Source organism: Aythya marila (assembly GCF_965140915.1).
Source record: "Aythya marila genome assembly, contig: HAP1_HAP1_SCAFFOLD_158, whole genome shotgun sequence".
NCBI lineage: Eukaryota > Metazoa > Chordata > Aves > Anseriformes > Anatidae > Aythya > Aythya marila.
In genome coordinates, this window is record NW_028136675.1 from 987,481 (window position 1) to 1,004,452 (window position 16,972).

A 16,972-nucleotide genomic window follows, 5' to 3' on the forward strand; every position below is an offset into this window, starting at 1 on the left:
ACTCGACATAGGGAGACAGTAAGATTTATTGTTTATTACTAACAAGCTAGAGAAGTGAGAAACAAAGGAAAGAAACCAAAAGCACCTTCCCCTCCCTCATCCACCCTCTTCCACCTCCTCCCCCCGAGTGGGGCATGGGAACGGGGGAATGGGGGTTATGGTCAGTCTACAGCGCTTCTTCTCTGCTGCTCCTTCTCGGTCACTCTCGTCCCCTGTGCTGTGGGGTCTCTCCCATGGGATGCAGGCCTTGGTGAACTGACCTGGCGTGGGCTTCCCACAGGCAGCAGCTCTTCCAGAACTGCTCCAGATATGGGTCCGTACCACGGGGTCCATCCCTCAGGAGAAAACTGCTCCAACCTGGGTCCCTTACGGGCAGCAGCTCCTGCCAAATGACCTGCTCCTGCGTGGGCTTCTCTCCAAGGGCTACAGGTCTGGCCTGTAATCTGCTCCAGCAGGGGTCTTCTACAGGCCACAGTCTCCATTGGTGCAGGTCCACCTACTCCACCGTGGTCTCCTCCATGGACTGCAGCGTGGAACCCTGCTCCACCGTGGTACTCCATGGGCTGCAGGGGGACATCCTGCTTCACCATGGGCCTCATCACAGGCCGCAGGGGACTTCTGCTCCGGCGCCTGGAGTACCTCTCCCCCTCCTTTTTCACTGACCTTGGCGCCTGCAAGGCTGTTCCTCACTCCTCACTCTCCCGGCTGCTGTTTATCTCAGTGTTTTTTTTTCCATGTCTTAGATCTGCTCTAACAGAGGTGCAAAACAACATCACTTATTGGCTTAGCTCTGGTCAGCAGTGGGGCCCATACCAAACATTGGGCAACTTGTAGATCCTTCTCACAAAAGCCACCCCTGTGGCCTACTGCTACCAAAACCTTGCCACATAAACCCACTACACAGACATAATGAGAAAAAGAAAAAAAGTATATAATTAGAAGAAGAATGACCAAAACACAAGCCTGGAAGGGGATGTACTGAGATTCATCACTGAAGAGTGAAGGGATCTTTATGAGTACTGTACAACCTCCCCAAAATCAGTTTACTAACTGCATCCTTGAGATCCTTGTTCCTCATGCTGTAGATAAGGGGGTTCACTGCTGGAGGCACCACCGAGTACAGAACTGCCAGCAAAAGATCAAGGAAAGGGGAAGAGATAGAGGAAGGCTTCAGGTAGGCAAATGTGGCAGTGCTTATGAACAGTGAGACCACGGCCAGGTGAGGGAGGCATGTGGAAAAGGCTTTGTGCTGGCAATGTTCTGAGGGCATCCTCAGCACTGCCCTGAAGATCTGCACATAGGACAGCACAATGAAAACAAAACAACCAGATGCTAAACAGGCACTAATCACAAGAAGTCCAACCTCTCTGAGGTAGGCATCTGAGCAACAGAGCTTGAGGATCTGGGGAATTTCACAGAAGAACTGGTCCAGGACATTGCCTTGGCAGAGGGGAAGGGAAAATGTATTGGCAGTGTGCAGTATAGCATAGACAAAAGTAATGCCCCAGGCAGCTGCTGCAATGATGACACAAGTTCTGCTGTTCATTATTGTCCCATAGTGCAGGGGGTTGCAGATGGCAATGTAGCGGTCATAGGCCATGATGGTGAGGAGAGAAAACTCTGCTGTGAGAAAGAGAGCAAACATAAAGACCTGGGTAGCACAGCCTGCATAGGAAATGGTCCTGGTGTCCCACAGGGAATTGGCCATGGCTTTGGGAACAGTGGTGGAGATGGAGCCCAGGTCAAGGAGGGTGAGGTTGAGGAGGAAGAAGTACATGGGGGTGTGGAGTCGGTGGTTGCAGGCTATGGCTGTGAGGATGAGGCTGTTGCCCAGGAGGGCAGCCAGGTAGATGCCCAGGAAGAGCCCGAAGTGCAGGAGCTGCAGCTCACGTGTGTCTGCGAATGGCAGGAGGAGGAATTTGATGGGGAAGCTGCTGTTGGACATTTGCTGCCTCTGGGCATGGTTGCCTGTCCATGGAGGGGAAAACAGAGAAAAGTTAGGCTAACTTCCCTGAGCAACCCACCTGCTTCTCTAAAAGAAATCACTGTCCCCAGAGCTGAATGAGGAATATGTGAGCTCATTCTCTTACCCTTCCAACTCCATGACACCATGCCTATCATTTTAAAATGAAGCTTGGGCAGTTTGTTCCCAAGGAGACACCCTCAGGGCAAGGCTCTGCCAGTCCATGTCAGAACAGAAGCTTACACCCACCTGCACCCCAGACAAAGAGAGTGGGAGAACCACACACAGGTTTAGAAATAAGAAAGAACGTTGCAGTGGTCCAACCTGCTGACAGACAGGCAGATGTGCATGCAGGGAAGCCTTTAGCTTACCAAGCTTGCATGCCACCTAGAGAAGTGACACTGCAGGGCAAGTACTCATATAATTCTGATAACTGCGTATCACCTTGCAGGAAACAGGTTCCTCTCCTCTTCTGGAGGTCCAGCTGAGGAGGAGGTGGCTCATGCTCTAAAGCCCCAGAGGGCAGAGGCTGTGCTGGGTGTCAGAGGAGAGCAGGGGGTTGCTGCAGAGAAGGTGCCTGCACTGCAGGCCTGTCAGGGAGTGCCTGAATCCCCTCTCCCTTGGAGTTTCAGGCAGTTCCCTCTCTCCTCCCTGCCCCTGCCTCGAGCTGTCCCTGCTGGGAACTTCTTCCCTGTCCCCACATCTCCTCTGTGCTATCGCTTAGAGACCCATCCCATCCTCAGTGTACTCACATCGGCCTTGTAGACACCTCCTGTCCCAGGGTAATTTTCAGGGATAACTCCATGTTTTCAAAAGCTATGGAGCAGCTCAGATCTAAAAGACCTTACAATAACTGCGGTCTCACTGCCTTCATCAAAAAGGAGAAATAAATTCCATCTCTAACTGCCACCCACAAAGCAGGAGGAGAAATCTCAAAGCACAGAATACATGTCTTCAGGAAACTCTTCCTCTGAACTTTCCCTTGAGGAGTACACTCTGAGGTGTTCTGGGCGTTTTGTGTATCTGTGAGAAGTCTTCCCCAGGCAGCAGCCTCATGGAAACAGTAACCTCAGTGCACCAGCAGGATCCTGCCCTGTCCTGTCCTGCTGGGGGGCTCTTTCCACCCACAGCTTCTCCCCTCAGCGCCCTGGGCAGCTCCCCAGGCAGACTGAGTGCTGAGCCTGGCAGATGACATAGGCCCTGCCCTGGCACACAGCCCCTGGGGCACAGCAGGGACCCTGCTCTGCGCCACAGCCCTGGGCACCCCTGCTTGCACCCTGCCTTCACAGCCTGCAGCTGGCTCTTCAAGAAGGAACCCTCGTGTCCTGTCCCTCTTCTGTTTATGGAAGAGAATCCATGCTCTGGAGCTTGTTGTTCTCCTCTTATCCAAAGAAACATTGAGTGTTCTCCTGAAAGCTCCTGTAGACTGTGGGATATTCCATCAAATCTGGAGATGGCACCAGGAACATGAGCTGCATTGCCCTGCAGCCACAGACTTACCCTGTTCAGGGCTGTGAAGATTTCTCCTGCAGTGAGCTCTCAACATCCCCCCTCCACACTGCCTTTAACATCTCTCTCCCTTCTCTCAGCCACCCTTGTCTCCTGCAGGCAGTGCCCCCAGCGCTGCTGTGTTGTGCAGAGGAGCTGCTCCTGGGCAGAGCTGTCTCTCTGCAGTGCTGCCCACTTGCCAGGAGCTCCCCTTGGGCCCAGGAGCCCAGCCCAGCTCAGCAGCACAGGGAGCTCTTGCCAAGTCCCTGGGCCTCCAGGGGAATCAACTTTGAAAATGACTGAAGCAATTACTGGTGTCTCTTCTTGCAGCTGGGGATGGACACTTATTTCCAGTGCTCTCTTTTTCTGTAATTCAAAAGAAGAGTTTGTCTTGAGAATTATCTTTTCTTGTTCCATTATGAGACGGCATACTGTCCTGGTTTCAGTTAGAACAGAATTAATTTTCTTCCTAGTAGCTGGTGGAATGCTGTGTTTTGGCTTAGGATGAGAAGAGTGCTGAGAACACCCCGATGTTTTAATTGTTGCAGAGCAGTGCTTATACCAAGCCAAGGACATCTCAGCCTTTTGCTCTGTCCTGCCAACAGGCAGGCTGGGGGTGCAGTAAGAGCTGGGAGGGGACAGACCCAGGACAGGTGACCCAAACTAGTCAAAGGGGTATTCCATACCATCTGACGTCATGCTAAACAATATATAGGGGTGGCTAGCCGGGGGGAGGGGACCGGACTGCTCGGGGTTAAGCTGGGCATTGGTCAGCGGGTGGTGAGCAATTGCATTGTGCATCACTTGTTTGTACATATTATTAGTAGTAGTACTATTATCATCATTGTATTATTATTATTATTATTATTATTATTATTATTATTATTATTATTATTATTTTCCTCTCTTATTAAACTGTCTTTATCTCAACTCATGGGCTTCACTTTCCATTTCTCTCCCCCGTCCCAGAGAGGGAAGGGGGAGGGTGAGCGAACGGCTGCGTGGTGTTTAGCTGCCAGCCGGGTTAAACCACGACAGTCTTCTTGGCGCCCAACGTGGGGCTCGAAAGGTTGAGATAACAGCAGATCTGACCAGAGTGTGTTAAACTAAAATTGGTGTAAGTATTAGACCTGCTTAATAGTCACTTGTCATAATGCTGATTGCTTTAATCTCAACTCTGCTGTGCCTGTTTTCCAAATTGAGTATTATAGCACGTTATTTTCCGTATGTGCTCTCTGTCATGTTGTTTATCCTCTCCGGGCCCTGGTTTCAGACCATTATGGTACTGTGTGTTGTATCAGTGGCTTATGAGATGATGAAATATCTGGCCATGACTCTAACCTGGTATTTGTACTCAGTAACATCTTCGATTCTATACTTTGGAAACTGTATTTTGGAAACTATTAGCAATTATATCTGTTGCCTTTTTTCATTAGGGAGTCAATCTGTGGAGGGGAAAGGGGAAGATAATTTTTCTTACTTGATCACTCTCCCTTTCTCCTTCACCACCCCTGTACCCTCCTTGATCACTCTCCCTTCCTCCTTCACCACCCTCTTATCCTCCGAGTTTATTACAATAGCTCTCCAAGATATTGAATATCCTTGGGATACTCAGACCAGCATAGTCCTGTTGTTCTGCCTCCTGAATGCGCTTCAGGTTCTGCTTAAAGTTAAACAACTACTTAGGAAGCTCATCCGGATATCCGCCCGGAGGCAGTATAGTTGTGGGTGGCAGGGAGTATGGGAGGATATGGGCAGGCATCTAGACCAGTTGGCACCCCCAGTGTTTTGGAAATTCACCCCTGAACAAGTGCAAAATCCTCAAAAACTGGTAGAATGCTTGAAAAAAAGGTGTCGCAATTCGGGAAGTTCCAAAGTAACACAAATCATTGTAACATGCTGGGGCCTGGCTCATGCCTATCGAGCTGCCATTGATACTGCTATCAACTTAGTGACAGACCCTGCGGCCACTCCAAGTCCCGTGACAGATCCAACGGCCACTGTGACCCCTACGGTGGACTCTGCAGCCGCTCCAGTCCCAGCTTCTGCAGATGCTCCAATCCCAGCTCCTGCAGCCACTCCAGTTCCAACTCCTGAAGCCACTCCAGTCACAGTTCCTGCAGCCGCTCCAGTCCCAACTCCTGCAGCCGCTCCAGTCCCAGTTCCTCCAGCCGCTCCAGTCCCAGCTCCTGAAGCTGCTCCAGCTCCAGTTCCTGCAGCCGCTCCAGCTCCGGTTCCTGCAGCTGCTCCAGTTCAAGCTCCTGCAGCCGCACCAGTTCCAGCTCCTGCAGCTGCTCCAGCTCCGGTTCCTGCAGCTGCTCCAGTTCCAGCTCCTGCAGCCGCACCAGTTCCAGCTCCTGCAGCCGCTCCAGCTCCTGTAGCTGGTTCAGAGAAACGAGCTGTAGTAGTGCAAGTTGACCCTGCAGAGGGTATTCCAACCTCTGTGGCAGACCCTATAACAAGGTCAGAGAAACGAGCAGTAGCAGTGCAAGCTGCCCCTGTAGAGAAGGTGAAAAAATGGTATAGAGATTCAGGTCGTTTAGAACGCAGAGAATCTTCTGCCAAATCTAGGTATAGAGACGACGGAGACGACGACGACGCTGGGCCATCAAGGGTTCAGGAGGAGGAAGATGAGGATGCCGAAAAATCAACAGTAACTACCCGAAGCCTAAACGAGCGTGAGTTACGAGATGTGCGAAAAGATTTTGGTCGCTGTATAGGTGAGCAGCTTGTCACCTGGCTGCTCCGATGCTGGGACACTGGAGCCAATTGTGTGGAATTAGATGGCAGGGAAGCCAAGCGACTGGGATCCCTTGCTAGAGATGCAGACATTGACAAAGCAATTGCAGATGGAGCACAATCTCACAGCCTCTGGAGGTGTCTCCTCTCAGCTGTGAGGGAAAGGTATCCCTTCAAGGAAGAACTTTTATGTCTACCAGGCAAGTGGACCACTATGGAGAAGGGAATCCAGTATCTGAGGGAATTAGCCGTACGGGAAGTGATTTATGAGGATCCAGACCTCAGACAAACATCCAAAGATCCAGATGAAGTCAGGTGTACATGACCCATGTGGCGGAAGTTTGTACGGAGTGCACCATCATCATATGCCAGCTCATTGGCAATAATGGCCTGGAAAGAGGATGAGGAACCCACAGTGGATGAAGTGGCTAAACAACTCCGACAGTACGAAGAAAGTCTCTCCTCTTCCTTACAGGCCTGCGTCTCAGCTGTGGAGAAACTTTCTGAAGAGTTCCACCAACTTAAAGAGAATCTATCTTCATCCCCACCTGAACCAACCAGTGTCCACCGACCAAAGGAGAACACTGTGGAGAAACTTTCTGAAAAGGTTCACCAACTTGAAGAGAGATTATTCTCCTCCGTACCTGTACAGAGCAGTGTCTCAGCTATCAGGGGTAGTCGTTCATCCACACAAGGAAGACGATATGGTGGGTACTCACCCCGTGCCACCCTGTGGTTTTACTTACGAGACCATGGAGAGGACATGAGAAAATGGGATGGAAAATCTACCGCGACCCTAGAGGCACGGGTACGTGAGTTGCAAAAGAAAACAATCAGGAAGAAGGGATTCTCTGAAAAGTTTGCTGCTCCAACTTCCAGCAGACAGTCCTTCAAACACAGAAACGAAGAAGATTCCGACCAGGATTAGGGAGGCCCTGCCTCCAGCCAGGGGGAGGAAAGGGATAATCGAGTTTATTGGACTGTGTGGATTCGATGGCCTGGCACGTCAGACGCACAGAAGTATAAGGCTTTAGTAGACACTGGTGCACAATGTACTATAATGCCATCGAGCTATAAAGGACCAGAGCCCATCTATATTTGTGGAGTGACAGGGGGATCTCAGCAGTTGACTGTATTGGAGGCTGAAGTGAGTCTGACTGGGAATGAGTGGGAAAAGCACCGTATTGTGACTGGCCCGGATGCTTCATGTATCCTTGGCATAGACTATCTCAGAAGAGGATATTGCAAGGACCCAAAAGGGTTCCGGTGGGCTTTTGGTATAGCTGCCTTAGAGACAGAGGGCATTAAACAATTCTCTACCTTGCCTGGTCTCTCAGAGGACCCCTCTGTTGTGGGGTTGCTGAGGGTCGAAGAACAGCAAGTGCCAATCGCTACCACAACTGTGCACCGGCGGCAATATCGCACTAACCGGGACTCCCTGATTCCCATCCATAAGCTAATTCGTCAATTGGAGAGCCAAGGAGTGATCAGCAAGACTCATTCACCTTTCAATAGTCCCATATGGCCAGTGCGAAAGTCTGATGGCGAGTGGAGACTAACAGTGGACTATCGTGGCCTGAACGAAGTGACGCCACCACTGAGTGCTGCAGTGCCAGACATGCTGGAACTTCAGTACGAACTTGAATCGAAGGCAGCCAAGTGGTACGCCACAATTGATATCGCTAATGCATTTTTCTCCATCCCTCTAGCAGCAGAGTGCAGGCCACAGTTTGCTTTCACTTGGAGGGGAGTCCAATATACTTGGAATCGACTGCCCCAGGGGTGGAAACACAGCCCTACCATTTGCCATGGGCTGATCCAGTCTGCACTGGAGCAGGGGGAAGCTCCTGAACACCTGCAGTACATCGATGACATTATTGTGTGGGGTGACACAGCAGAGGAAGTTTTCGAGAAAGGGAAGAAAATAGTCCAAATCCTTCTGAAAGCCGGTTTTGCCATAAAACAAAATAAAGTCAAAGGACCTGCACGAGAGATCCAGTTTTTAGGAATAAAATGGCAAGATGGACGTCGTCAAATCCCAATGGATGTGATCAACAAAATAACAGCTATGTCTCCACCAACTAACAAAAAAGAAACACAGACTTTCTTAGGGGTTGTGGGGTTTTGGAGAATGCACATCCCAAATTACAGTCTGATTGTAAACCCGCTCTACCAAGTAACCCGTAAGAAGAATGAATTTGAATGGGGCCCTGAACAACGACAAGCCTTTGAACAAATCAAGCAGGAAATAGTCCATGCAGTAGCCCTTGGGCCAGTTCGAACGGGACCAGATGTAAAGAATGTGCTCTACACTGCAGCCGGGGAGAACGGCCCCACCTGGAGCCTCTGGCAGAAAGAACCTGGGGAAACTCGAGGTCGGCCCCTGGGGTTTTGGAGCCGGGGATACAGAGGGTCTGAGGCCCGCTATACTCCAACTGAAAAGGAGATACTGGCAGCATATGAAGGAGTTCGATCTGCTTCAGAGGTGGTCGGTACTGAAGCGCAGCTCCTCCTAGCACCCCGATTGCCGGTACTAGGCTGGATGTTCAAGGGAAGGGTCTCTTCTACGCATCATGCAACTGATGCTACATGGAGCAAGTGGATTGCACTAATTACTCAGCGGGCTCGAATAGGAAACCCCAGTCGCCCAGGAATATTGGAAGTGATTATGGACTGGCCAGAAGGTGAATACTTTGGGATATCATCAGAGGAGGAGGTGGGTCGTGCTGAAGAAGCCCCACTGTACAACCAGTTACCAGAGAATGAAAAGAAATATGCCCTGTTCACTGATGGGTCCTGTCGTATTGTGGGGAAGCATCGAAGATGGAAGGCTGCTGTATGGAGTCCTACACGACGAGTTGCAGAAGCTGCTGAGGGAGAAGGTGAATCGAGTCAGTTTGCAGAAGTGAAGGCCATTCAGCTGGCTTTAGACATTGCTGAACGAGAAAAATGGCCAGTTCTCTATCTCTACACCGATTCATGGATGGTAGCAAATGCCCTGTGGGGATGGTTACAGCAATGGAAGCAAAACAACTGGCAGTGTAGGGGCAAACCCATCTGGGCTGCTGCATTGTGGCAAGATATTGCTGCTCGGGTAGAGAACCTGGCTGTGAAAGTACGCCACGTAGATGCTCATGTGCCCAAGAATCGGGCTACTGAAGAACATCAGAACAACCAGCAGGTGGATCAGGCTGCTAAGATTGAAGTAGCTCAGGTGGACCTGGATTGGCAGCATAAAGGTGAATTATTTATAGCCCGATGGGCCCATGACACCTCAGGCCATCAAGGTAGAGATGCAACATACAGATGGGCTCGTGATCGAGGGGTGGACCTGACCATGGACGCTATAGCACAGGTTATTCATGACTGTGAAACATGTGCTGCAATCAAGCAAGCCAAACGGTCAAAGCCTCTTTGGTATGGAGGACGATGGCTGAAATATAAATATGGAGAGGCCTGGCAGATTGATTACATCACACTCCCTCAAACACACAAGGGCAAGCACCACGTACTTACAATGGTGGAAGCAACCACTGGATGGCTGGAAACATACCCTGTGCCTCATGCCACCGCCCGGAACACTATCCTGGGCCTTGAAAAGCAAGTCCTATGGCGACATGGTACCCCAGAAAGAATAGAGTCAGACAATGGAACTCATTTCCGAAACAACCTTATAGACACTTGGGCCAAAGAACATGGTATTGAGTGGGTGTATCACATCCCCTATCATGCACCAGCCTCTGGGAAAGTTGAACGATACAATGGACTGTTAAAGACTACATTGAAAGCAATGGGCGCTGGGACATTCAAAAATTGGGATACGCATTTGGCAAAGGCCACCTGGTTAGTCAATACTAGGGGATCTGCCAACCGAGCTGGGCCTGCCCAATCAAACCTGTTACGTACTGTAGATGGGGATAAAGTTCCTGTAGTGCATGTAAAAAATATGCTGGGTAAAACAGTCTGGGCTACTCCTGCCTCAGGAAAAGGCAAACCCATTCGTGGAATTGTTTTCGCTCAGGGACCTGGATACACTTGGTGGGTGATGCAAAAGAACGGAGAGGTCCGGTGTGTACCTCAAGGAGATTTAATACTGGGTGAGAATAGCCCATGAACTGAATTGTACCATGTTAATTGCTATATAATACTGTATGTTACCACTACCATGACTACTATAGGTGACTAATTAGAATGTATGGAAAAGAGTGTAACCTGAGCATGACATAAATGGTATGGAATAAGGGGTGGATAGATGTCCTGGTTTCAGTTAGAACAGAATTAATTTTCTTCCTAGTAGCTGGTGGAATGCTGTGTTTTGGCTTAGGATGAGAAGAGTGCTGAGAACACCCCGATGTTTTAATTGTTGCAGAGCAGTGCTTATACCAAGCCAAGGACATCTCAGCCTTTTGCTCTGTCCTGCCAACAGGCAGGCTGGGGGTGCAGTAAGAGCTGGGAGGGGACAGACCCAGGACAGGTGACCCGAACTAGCCAAAGGGGTATTCCATACCATCTGACGTCATGCTAAACAATATATAGGGGTGGCTAGCTGGGGGGAGGGGACCGGACTGCTCGGGGTTAAGCTGGGCATCGGTCAGCGGGTGGTGAGCAATTGCATTGTGCATCACTTGTTTATACATATTATTAGTAGTAGTACTATTATCATCATTGTATTATTATTATTATTATTATTATTATTATTATTATTATTATTATTTTCCTGTCTTATTAAACTGTCTTTATCTCAACTCACGGGCTTCACTTTCCATTTCTCTCCCCCGTCCCAGAGAGGGAAGGGGGAGGGTGAGCGAACGGCTGCGTGGTGTTTAGCTGCCAGCCGGGTTAAACCACGACAGGTGGTGAGTCCAAGAGTGAACCCCCTCGTCTACAGCATGAGGAACCAGGAGCTGAAAGATGCGGTGTGGAAAGTGATGAATGAGTGTTTTTCAGAAGGAATAAACTGCCTGTCTTAGAATCATAGAAACATAGAACTGCCTGGTTTAGAAGAGACCTCAAAGATCATCTAGTTCCAACCCCCCCACCCTGGGCAAGTATGCCACCCACTAGATCAAGTTTGCCAGGGCCCCATCCACCCAGGCCTTGTAGACCTCCAAGGATGGGGCATCCAGAAGTTCTGTGGGCAACCTCTTACAGTGCCTCACCGCCCTCTGAGTGAAGAATTTCCTTCTAACCTCTAATCAAAATCTCTGCTCTTTTAGTTTAAAACCATTCCCCCTTGTCCTGTCATTATTTGATTGAGCAAAGAGTTGTTCTCCATCTTTTCTTATGCCCCCTTTAATTACTGAGAAGACGCAATCATCACAGACAGCCCCTCGTAACCACCGTTCCCTGCACTGGGCTTTTGCTCCAGCTCAGACAGGTGGTTTGTAGGCAATGAATTCACCCTAAAGCCTTCTCTTCTGCAGGCTAAACCAACCCAACTCTCTCAGCCTTCCTTCATAGGAGGGGTGCTCCAGCTCCTTGATCATCTTTGTGGCCCTCCTCTGCACCTGTTTTTACCGATCAACATCCTTCTTGTGCTGGGGCGCCAAACCTGGATTCAGTACTCCAAGTGGGGCCTCACAATAGCAGGGTAGAGGGGAACAATCACCTCCCTCGACCTTCTAGCCACTCATCCTTTGATGAATCCCGGAATGCAGTTGGTCTTCTGGGATGCAAGCTCACTCTGACGGCTCATGTTGAACAGTTCATGTCCACAAGAACAAGAATCTTCTCTGCAGAGCTGCTCTCAATGCGTTCTTCTTCCAGTCTGTCCTCGTGTCCGATTGCCCTGAGACAGGTGTAACGCCTTGCACTTGGACTTGCTGAACGTCTTCAGTTTCTCATGGACCCACTTCACAAGCTAGTTCAGGTCCCTTTGGATGGCATCCCTTCTTTCTTTTGCATCAACTGCACCACTGAGTTTAGTGTCACCTGCAAACTTGCAGAGGATGCACTCGAACCCACTGTCTAGTTCTTTTTCTGCATATCATTCATAATGTAACTCATTAAAGGCCCAGATGCAGGTTTGTTTGTTTTTTATTTTGTTTGAGTATATATTTTTCTTTATATTGCTTGTGAAATTATTGTCCACAAAGAAATGTCTTTGTTCATATTCTTTCATTTAAGTATCTACATGTCCCATGTGACTCCTGGACTTGGTGTAAACAAGGAGGCAGGCTCTCTGTGTATTTAAATAAAAAAAACGACCCTGCAGTGATATGCTTGCCCACGATCCTCCCTCAGAGACCTGCAGTGAAGCTGCAGGGGCACTTGGCTGTGTGCAGGGGTGGAGGGAAGAAGTGTCCTGGTACAGCAGCACTGCCAAGGAGCCCAAGAGCTTCTTCTTTCCCAAGCTGCTCTCCCTTTCACCTCGAACTCTCCTACAGAGCCCTTGTGTTGCTGCGAGGACTCATTGCTCTTGTCTCTTGCTCACCGTGCTGCTCTGGGGCAGTTCTGTGTCCACAGGCAGGGACAGGCCAGGGACACTTCTCTAATACAGCTGGCTCCATACCAGCATCTGCAGCATAGAAGGATCTGCTGAGGGCAGTGCCTGAAGGCTCAGCTCTTCTCCCAAAGCTACTCCCACAGATATTGCAAAGTAAAGATAACTTTTTGAAGTATAGATATAGTGCTAAATCTGGGTGGGAACAGGCAAAGGAGAGCTCTGCAACTGCAGGGAACACAGCAGGTACAGGGAAAGCAGTCTGCTGCATTGTCATACCTCAGTTGACATTTTGTAGACTGAATACAGTGAATCACCCCAAAACATCTAATGACATTGGAAATAAGTTGGATGCAATGATCCTTGTGGGTCTCTTCCATCTTGGCTATTCCGTGAGTCTCTGACTCTGAAGGAGGCCAGCTATCTGTGCGCACCCTCCATGGCCAAAGAACCACTTGTGTGGGAGGCAGTCAGTACCAGTGCCCCCCACCAGCTGGCTCTGCCTTCCCAGCCTGACCAGCACGGCCCTGCAGAGTGCCCCCACAGCCCCATGCACCACAGACCCCTAGCTCTACAGAGCAGCACCGCCAGCTGGGGGGCTATGGGCAGCATGGGCAGGGGCTGCAGGAATGGCTGCTCAGGCCAGCCCAGAGGTGCTGGGCTGGGACAAGGCTGTGTGGGACATGGGGTGTCCTGGGAGCAGAGCAGGGCTCTGTGTGTGTGCAGTGGTGGTGCCTGAGGAGCCCCAGGGCCAGCAGTGTGGTGCTGTTCTGGGGAATAAGGCTGGCCTGGGTGGTTGCAGGCTTCCCTGGTGAGTAGTGTACGGGGGTATCTCCTGCAGATGGCAGCAGCAGGGACACTGCACTGACCCCCCACTTCTCCATTTGCTGCTTTGTTGCCATCCCAGCCTAGGCTGCTCTGCTGGGCCAGGCTGGGCTGGGCTTAGCTGGGGACACTAGAGGCAGGTGTGGAGAGCTGGGGAGGGTCTGGGATGTGCTGGCCTCCTAGGAGACACTGGGAGGACCAACAGGGTGGACACTGCCACTGTCCATTTCCACGTGCCTCCCTCACCTGGCTCTGGTCCCCCTGTTTGTGAGCACTGGCTCCTTTGCCTACCTGAAGTTCCCTTCTTTCTCCACCCCATCCACGGACCTGCTGGTGGCAGTTCTGTACTCATCCCTGAATCTTTTGCTGGTGGTTCAGTACTCAGTGGTGCCTCCAGCAGTGACCTCCCTCATCTACTTCATAAGGAACCAGGAGCTCAGGGATGCAGTGAGGAAACTCTTTGAATACATGCTTCAAGCAAGTCTTTGCAGACATTCTTCTTCTACATTAATCATGTGCCTACAATCATTTCAGGACACTGACGTTTTCTGAAATAAACTGTTAGGACAATTGTCTTTAATTTTATTTATTTATTAATACTGTCTAAAGCTGGTGAATTTGACTTTTATTCTTAGTGTCTCCTATGTTTTTTGTTGTTGTTGTTGTTGTTGTTTTTGTTTGTTTTTTAAGTTTTGACCCAATGCTCTAATGTACTTATAGAACTGGGCTTCTTGTGCAGATAATGACAATAAAGAAGAGAGCAGAATTTTACTGGTCTCATGTCCCATCTCCTCCTATCTCTTCTGCACCTGGGGGAGCAGCCCCAGCATGCACGAAGAGCTCAGACCGAGAGCCCAGCTGCCACATGGAGGAGCAGCCCCAGTGGCCTTTGGGGCTGCCCCTCACTGCCCACTGGGCTCTGCCTCTCTGCTGCCTACAGGTCGGGGCTGCTGCTTCCCTGGAGCCATGGCCATGGCCAGCAGCAGGAAATGGCTGTTTTCCTGCTGCTCTCTTTTGGCCTCCACTTGTTCCTTTGCATTTCTCTTAGCCCTCAGATCTCGTGTACTTTGGTGACAGTCCTGATGTCTCCACAGTGGCATCTCTGCCACATCTCTGCGCTCGTCTTCCAAAGATAGTGTCAGAAATACAACCCAGGACACCTTCCCTGGACAGGCCTGTTACTTTTCTGGGCTTCACCATGGATCAGAGTCCCCTAGAGATCACTGAAAGACTGTGAGATGTCTTCTTGGTTGCACATAGCCTAGCAAATAGTAGCTGGCCTTTTACTGGCCTGGGAGTGTCCCAAAGGTGCTGGGACTGATGGCAAATGTCATCCTGCAGGGGAATCTGGAGCTGCCCTGTGCCTGGGCCAGGCCTCTTGTGCTGGCCTGGGGACTGGGGCTGGACCTGTGGGACACAGGCACTCTGTGCTGGGGATCTCCCAGGCAAGAGACCAGGAGTCCTACAGCTTCATGGACCTCCATTTCCAGAGCCATGGCTGGCCCCAAAGGATCTACATCCTTCAGGTGAATTTTCAGGATCTATATTCATCACAGGAGAAGAAATACTGATGGTCACCTGTACTTGCATTGTCATCGCTTTCTCCATCATGGTGTACTCCCTCATCTTCCAGGTACTTCCACCCATCTTGAATAAACAATCCCTGCTGAATGTCCCCTTTCCAGATGCCTGTCTGGACCTATGCACTTCCCATGGTTCTCCTGCTTTGTCCTCCCCTTACTCTTTGATCATTCAGACTGCTCTCACTGACCCAGTTGCTGCTTTAAGCTTCATTGAGCTCAAGCTTGCCCATCGATTAGCAGTCTGCCTAATGGTTTCTGTAGCAAGCTCCTCATCATTTATCATTGAATCAAGATCATATGGAATATTACCAATCTGAATACCTATAAATCTGACTGGAGACATATAAGATGAGGTGCTTGCTTTGCTGTTTGGAAAATTGCTGCATGTTTTCATGTTGTTTGTTTTAAAATAAGGAAAAACCATTCTGTGTGTAGACAGGTTTCTAAGGAAAGCAGGTGGGAGCTGGTGCAAAGGGGCTGTAACATCCAGCTGCAGACTTCAGTGCAGAAGTGTGGAGTAAAAAAAAGTGATGCAAGCACCAGGTGGCCAGTGAGAGAAGTGTCAGGGTTGGGGTGGTGAGGAGCAAGGTTGTCCATGCACTGTCAGGCCTCAAGACTCTGCTTTTCCTCCCTATGGACGTCTCCATAGGGGAAGCCCTGGGTTAATATCAATTGAAGAAAGATGCTCAATACTGAAATGCAACAATATTCATCCTTCCAAATGAGAAAAGATTTGTATTAGGTGCTTTTTGAAATCTTCCTCCTCAACTACAGCATGAAAGCTCCCCAATTAGTTCTCCAAGTCTTAAAGACTTGAATAAAACTATGGAAGACATATGGTTCCTTAGGTGTTTCTGCCTTTTAATGAGTTCCATGGTGGATTTTGGTGCTCAGTCTGTGAACATCAGGTACTGAGAGGAGAATGATGCAACTACTTGAGAACATAAAGTCAGAAGGAAAAGTTGAAGTGACTTGGAGTATTAATGGGCCCCATTGAGGGCTGTTACCAAGAGATTCTCCTCAGGGACTTGTTAGGACAGATAATTGGAGGCCATGATTACAGATAGGCAAAGCACTGTGCTGAGAAAAGTCTGGGTTTATTGCGCTGAAGTAAAAGGACCAGGTCGTGATTCCAGCCACTGGAAGGGAATGTCCTGCACTCCCGTGTCTGGCTCTGGGCTCTTTCTGGGGGTTTGTGGTGTGTGGTGGGCAGTGTGATGCCATAAGAAGAACAGTGGTATGACACCTTCCTGCCTCTGCACAGGGTCTCAAGAAAGCAATGAGCCCCCTTGCAATGATGATATTTCATCTCCTCAGAAGCTCTATCCAAGGGGACAAAAATGTCAGGGCTGCTGGGGCCTTCTGTTCTTGCCAGTGCCCACCTCTTTGCCCTCTCCAGACTTTCCTATGCTGCCCCACACTTTGCCCTATTTCCTTCAAATCTGCAGACACCCATCTCTGTTAACCACCTTGCTCTCATCCTAGCATTTCCGTGGTTTCACCAGTGTCTCATTAACCCTCACCAGCTGTTCCTTGAAAAACAAAGCTGATCAAAGTGCCTGATCAAAGACACTCTTTGGGTGACCTCTAGCACCACAGCACAACTCTTTGACGGACATTTTGTCTTCTTCATAGCCAATGCCAACCTTCCAAGGTGCATTTTCTGGCAGTTTTTTCTCTCCTGCTCTTTCCTACTAATAAAGAAAGTTCCATCAGGGTGGAAACCAGTCCTAAAGTAGGCATCCCAACCCATTGGCCTTCTTGCGGCCTGTCAGCCAACCAGACAGAAGTTACCTCACCAGCATCTTCCAAGCCATGGGCCTGCTGCTGGCCTTGCAGCTTCTTGTTTAGACACACCCAAGCCTTGTGCCTGCTGCTGTCCAGTTGTGTACTCAAACAGAAGGGACAGGACAACCCACATTCAGGCCTTCT

At 49.8% G+C, this 16,972-nt stretch overlaps 1 protein-coding gene across 1 annotated transcript; it reads right to left on the bottom strand.

Annotated features, from left to right (window-relative positions):
• Positions 1 to 988: 988 nt before the first annotated feature.
• On the bottom strand, positions 989 to 1,945 carry LOC309891574 (olfactory receptor 14C36-like; the record flags this gene model as incomplete). The annotated part of the gene is made up of 1 exon (XM_082785930.1): positions 989 to 1,945. The coding sequence occupies one exon, from the start codon at positions 1,943 to 1,945 to the stop codon at positions 989 to 991; it is 957 nt and encodes a 318-aa protein (XP_082642056.1).
• Positions 1,946 to 16,972: the final 15,027 nt, after the last annotated feature.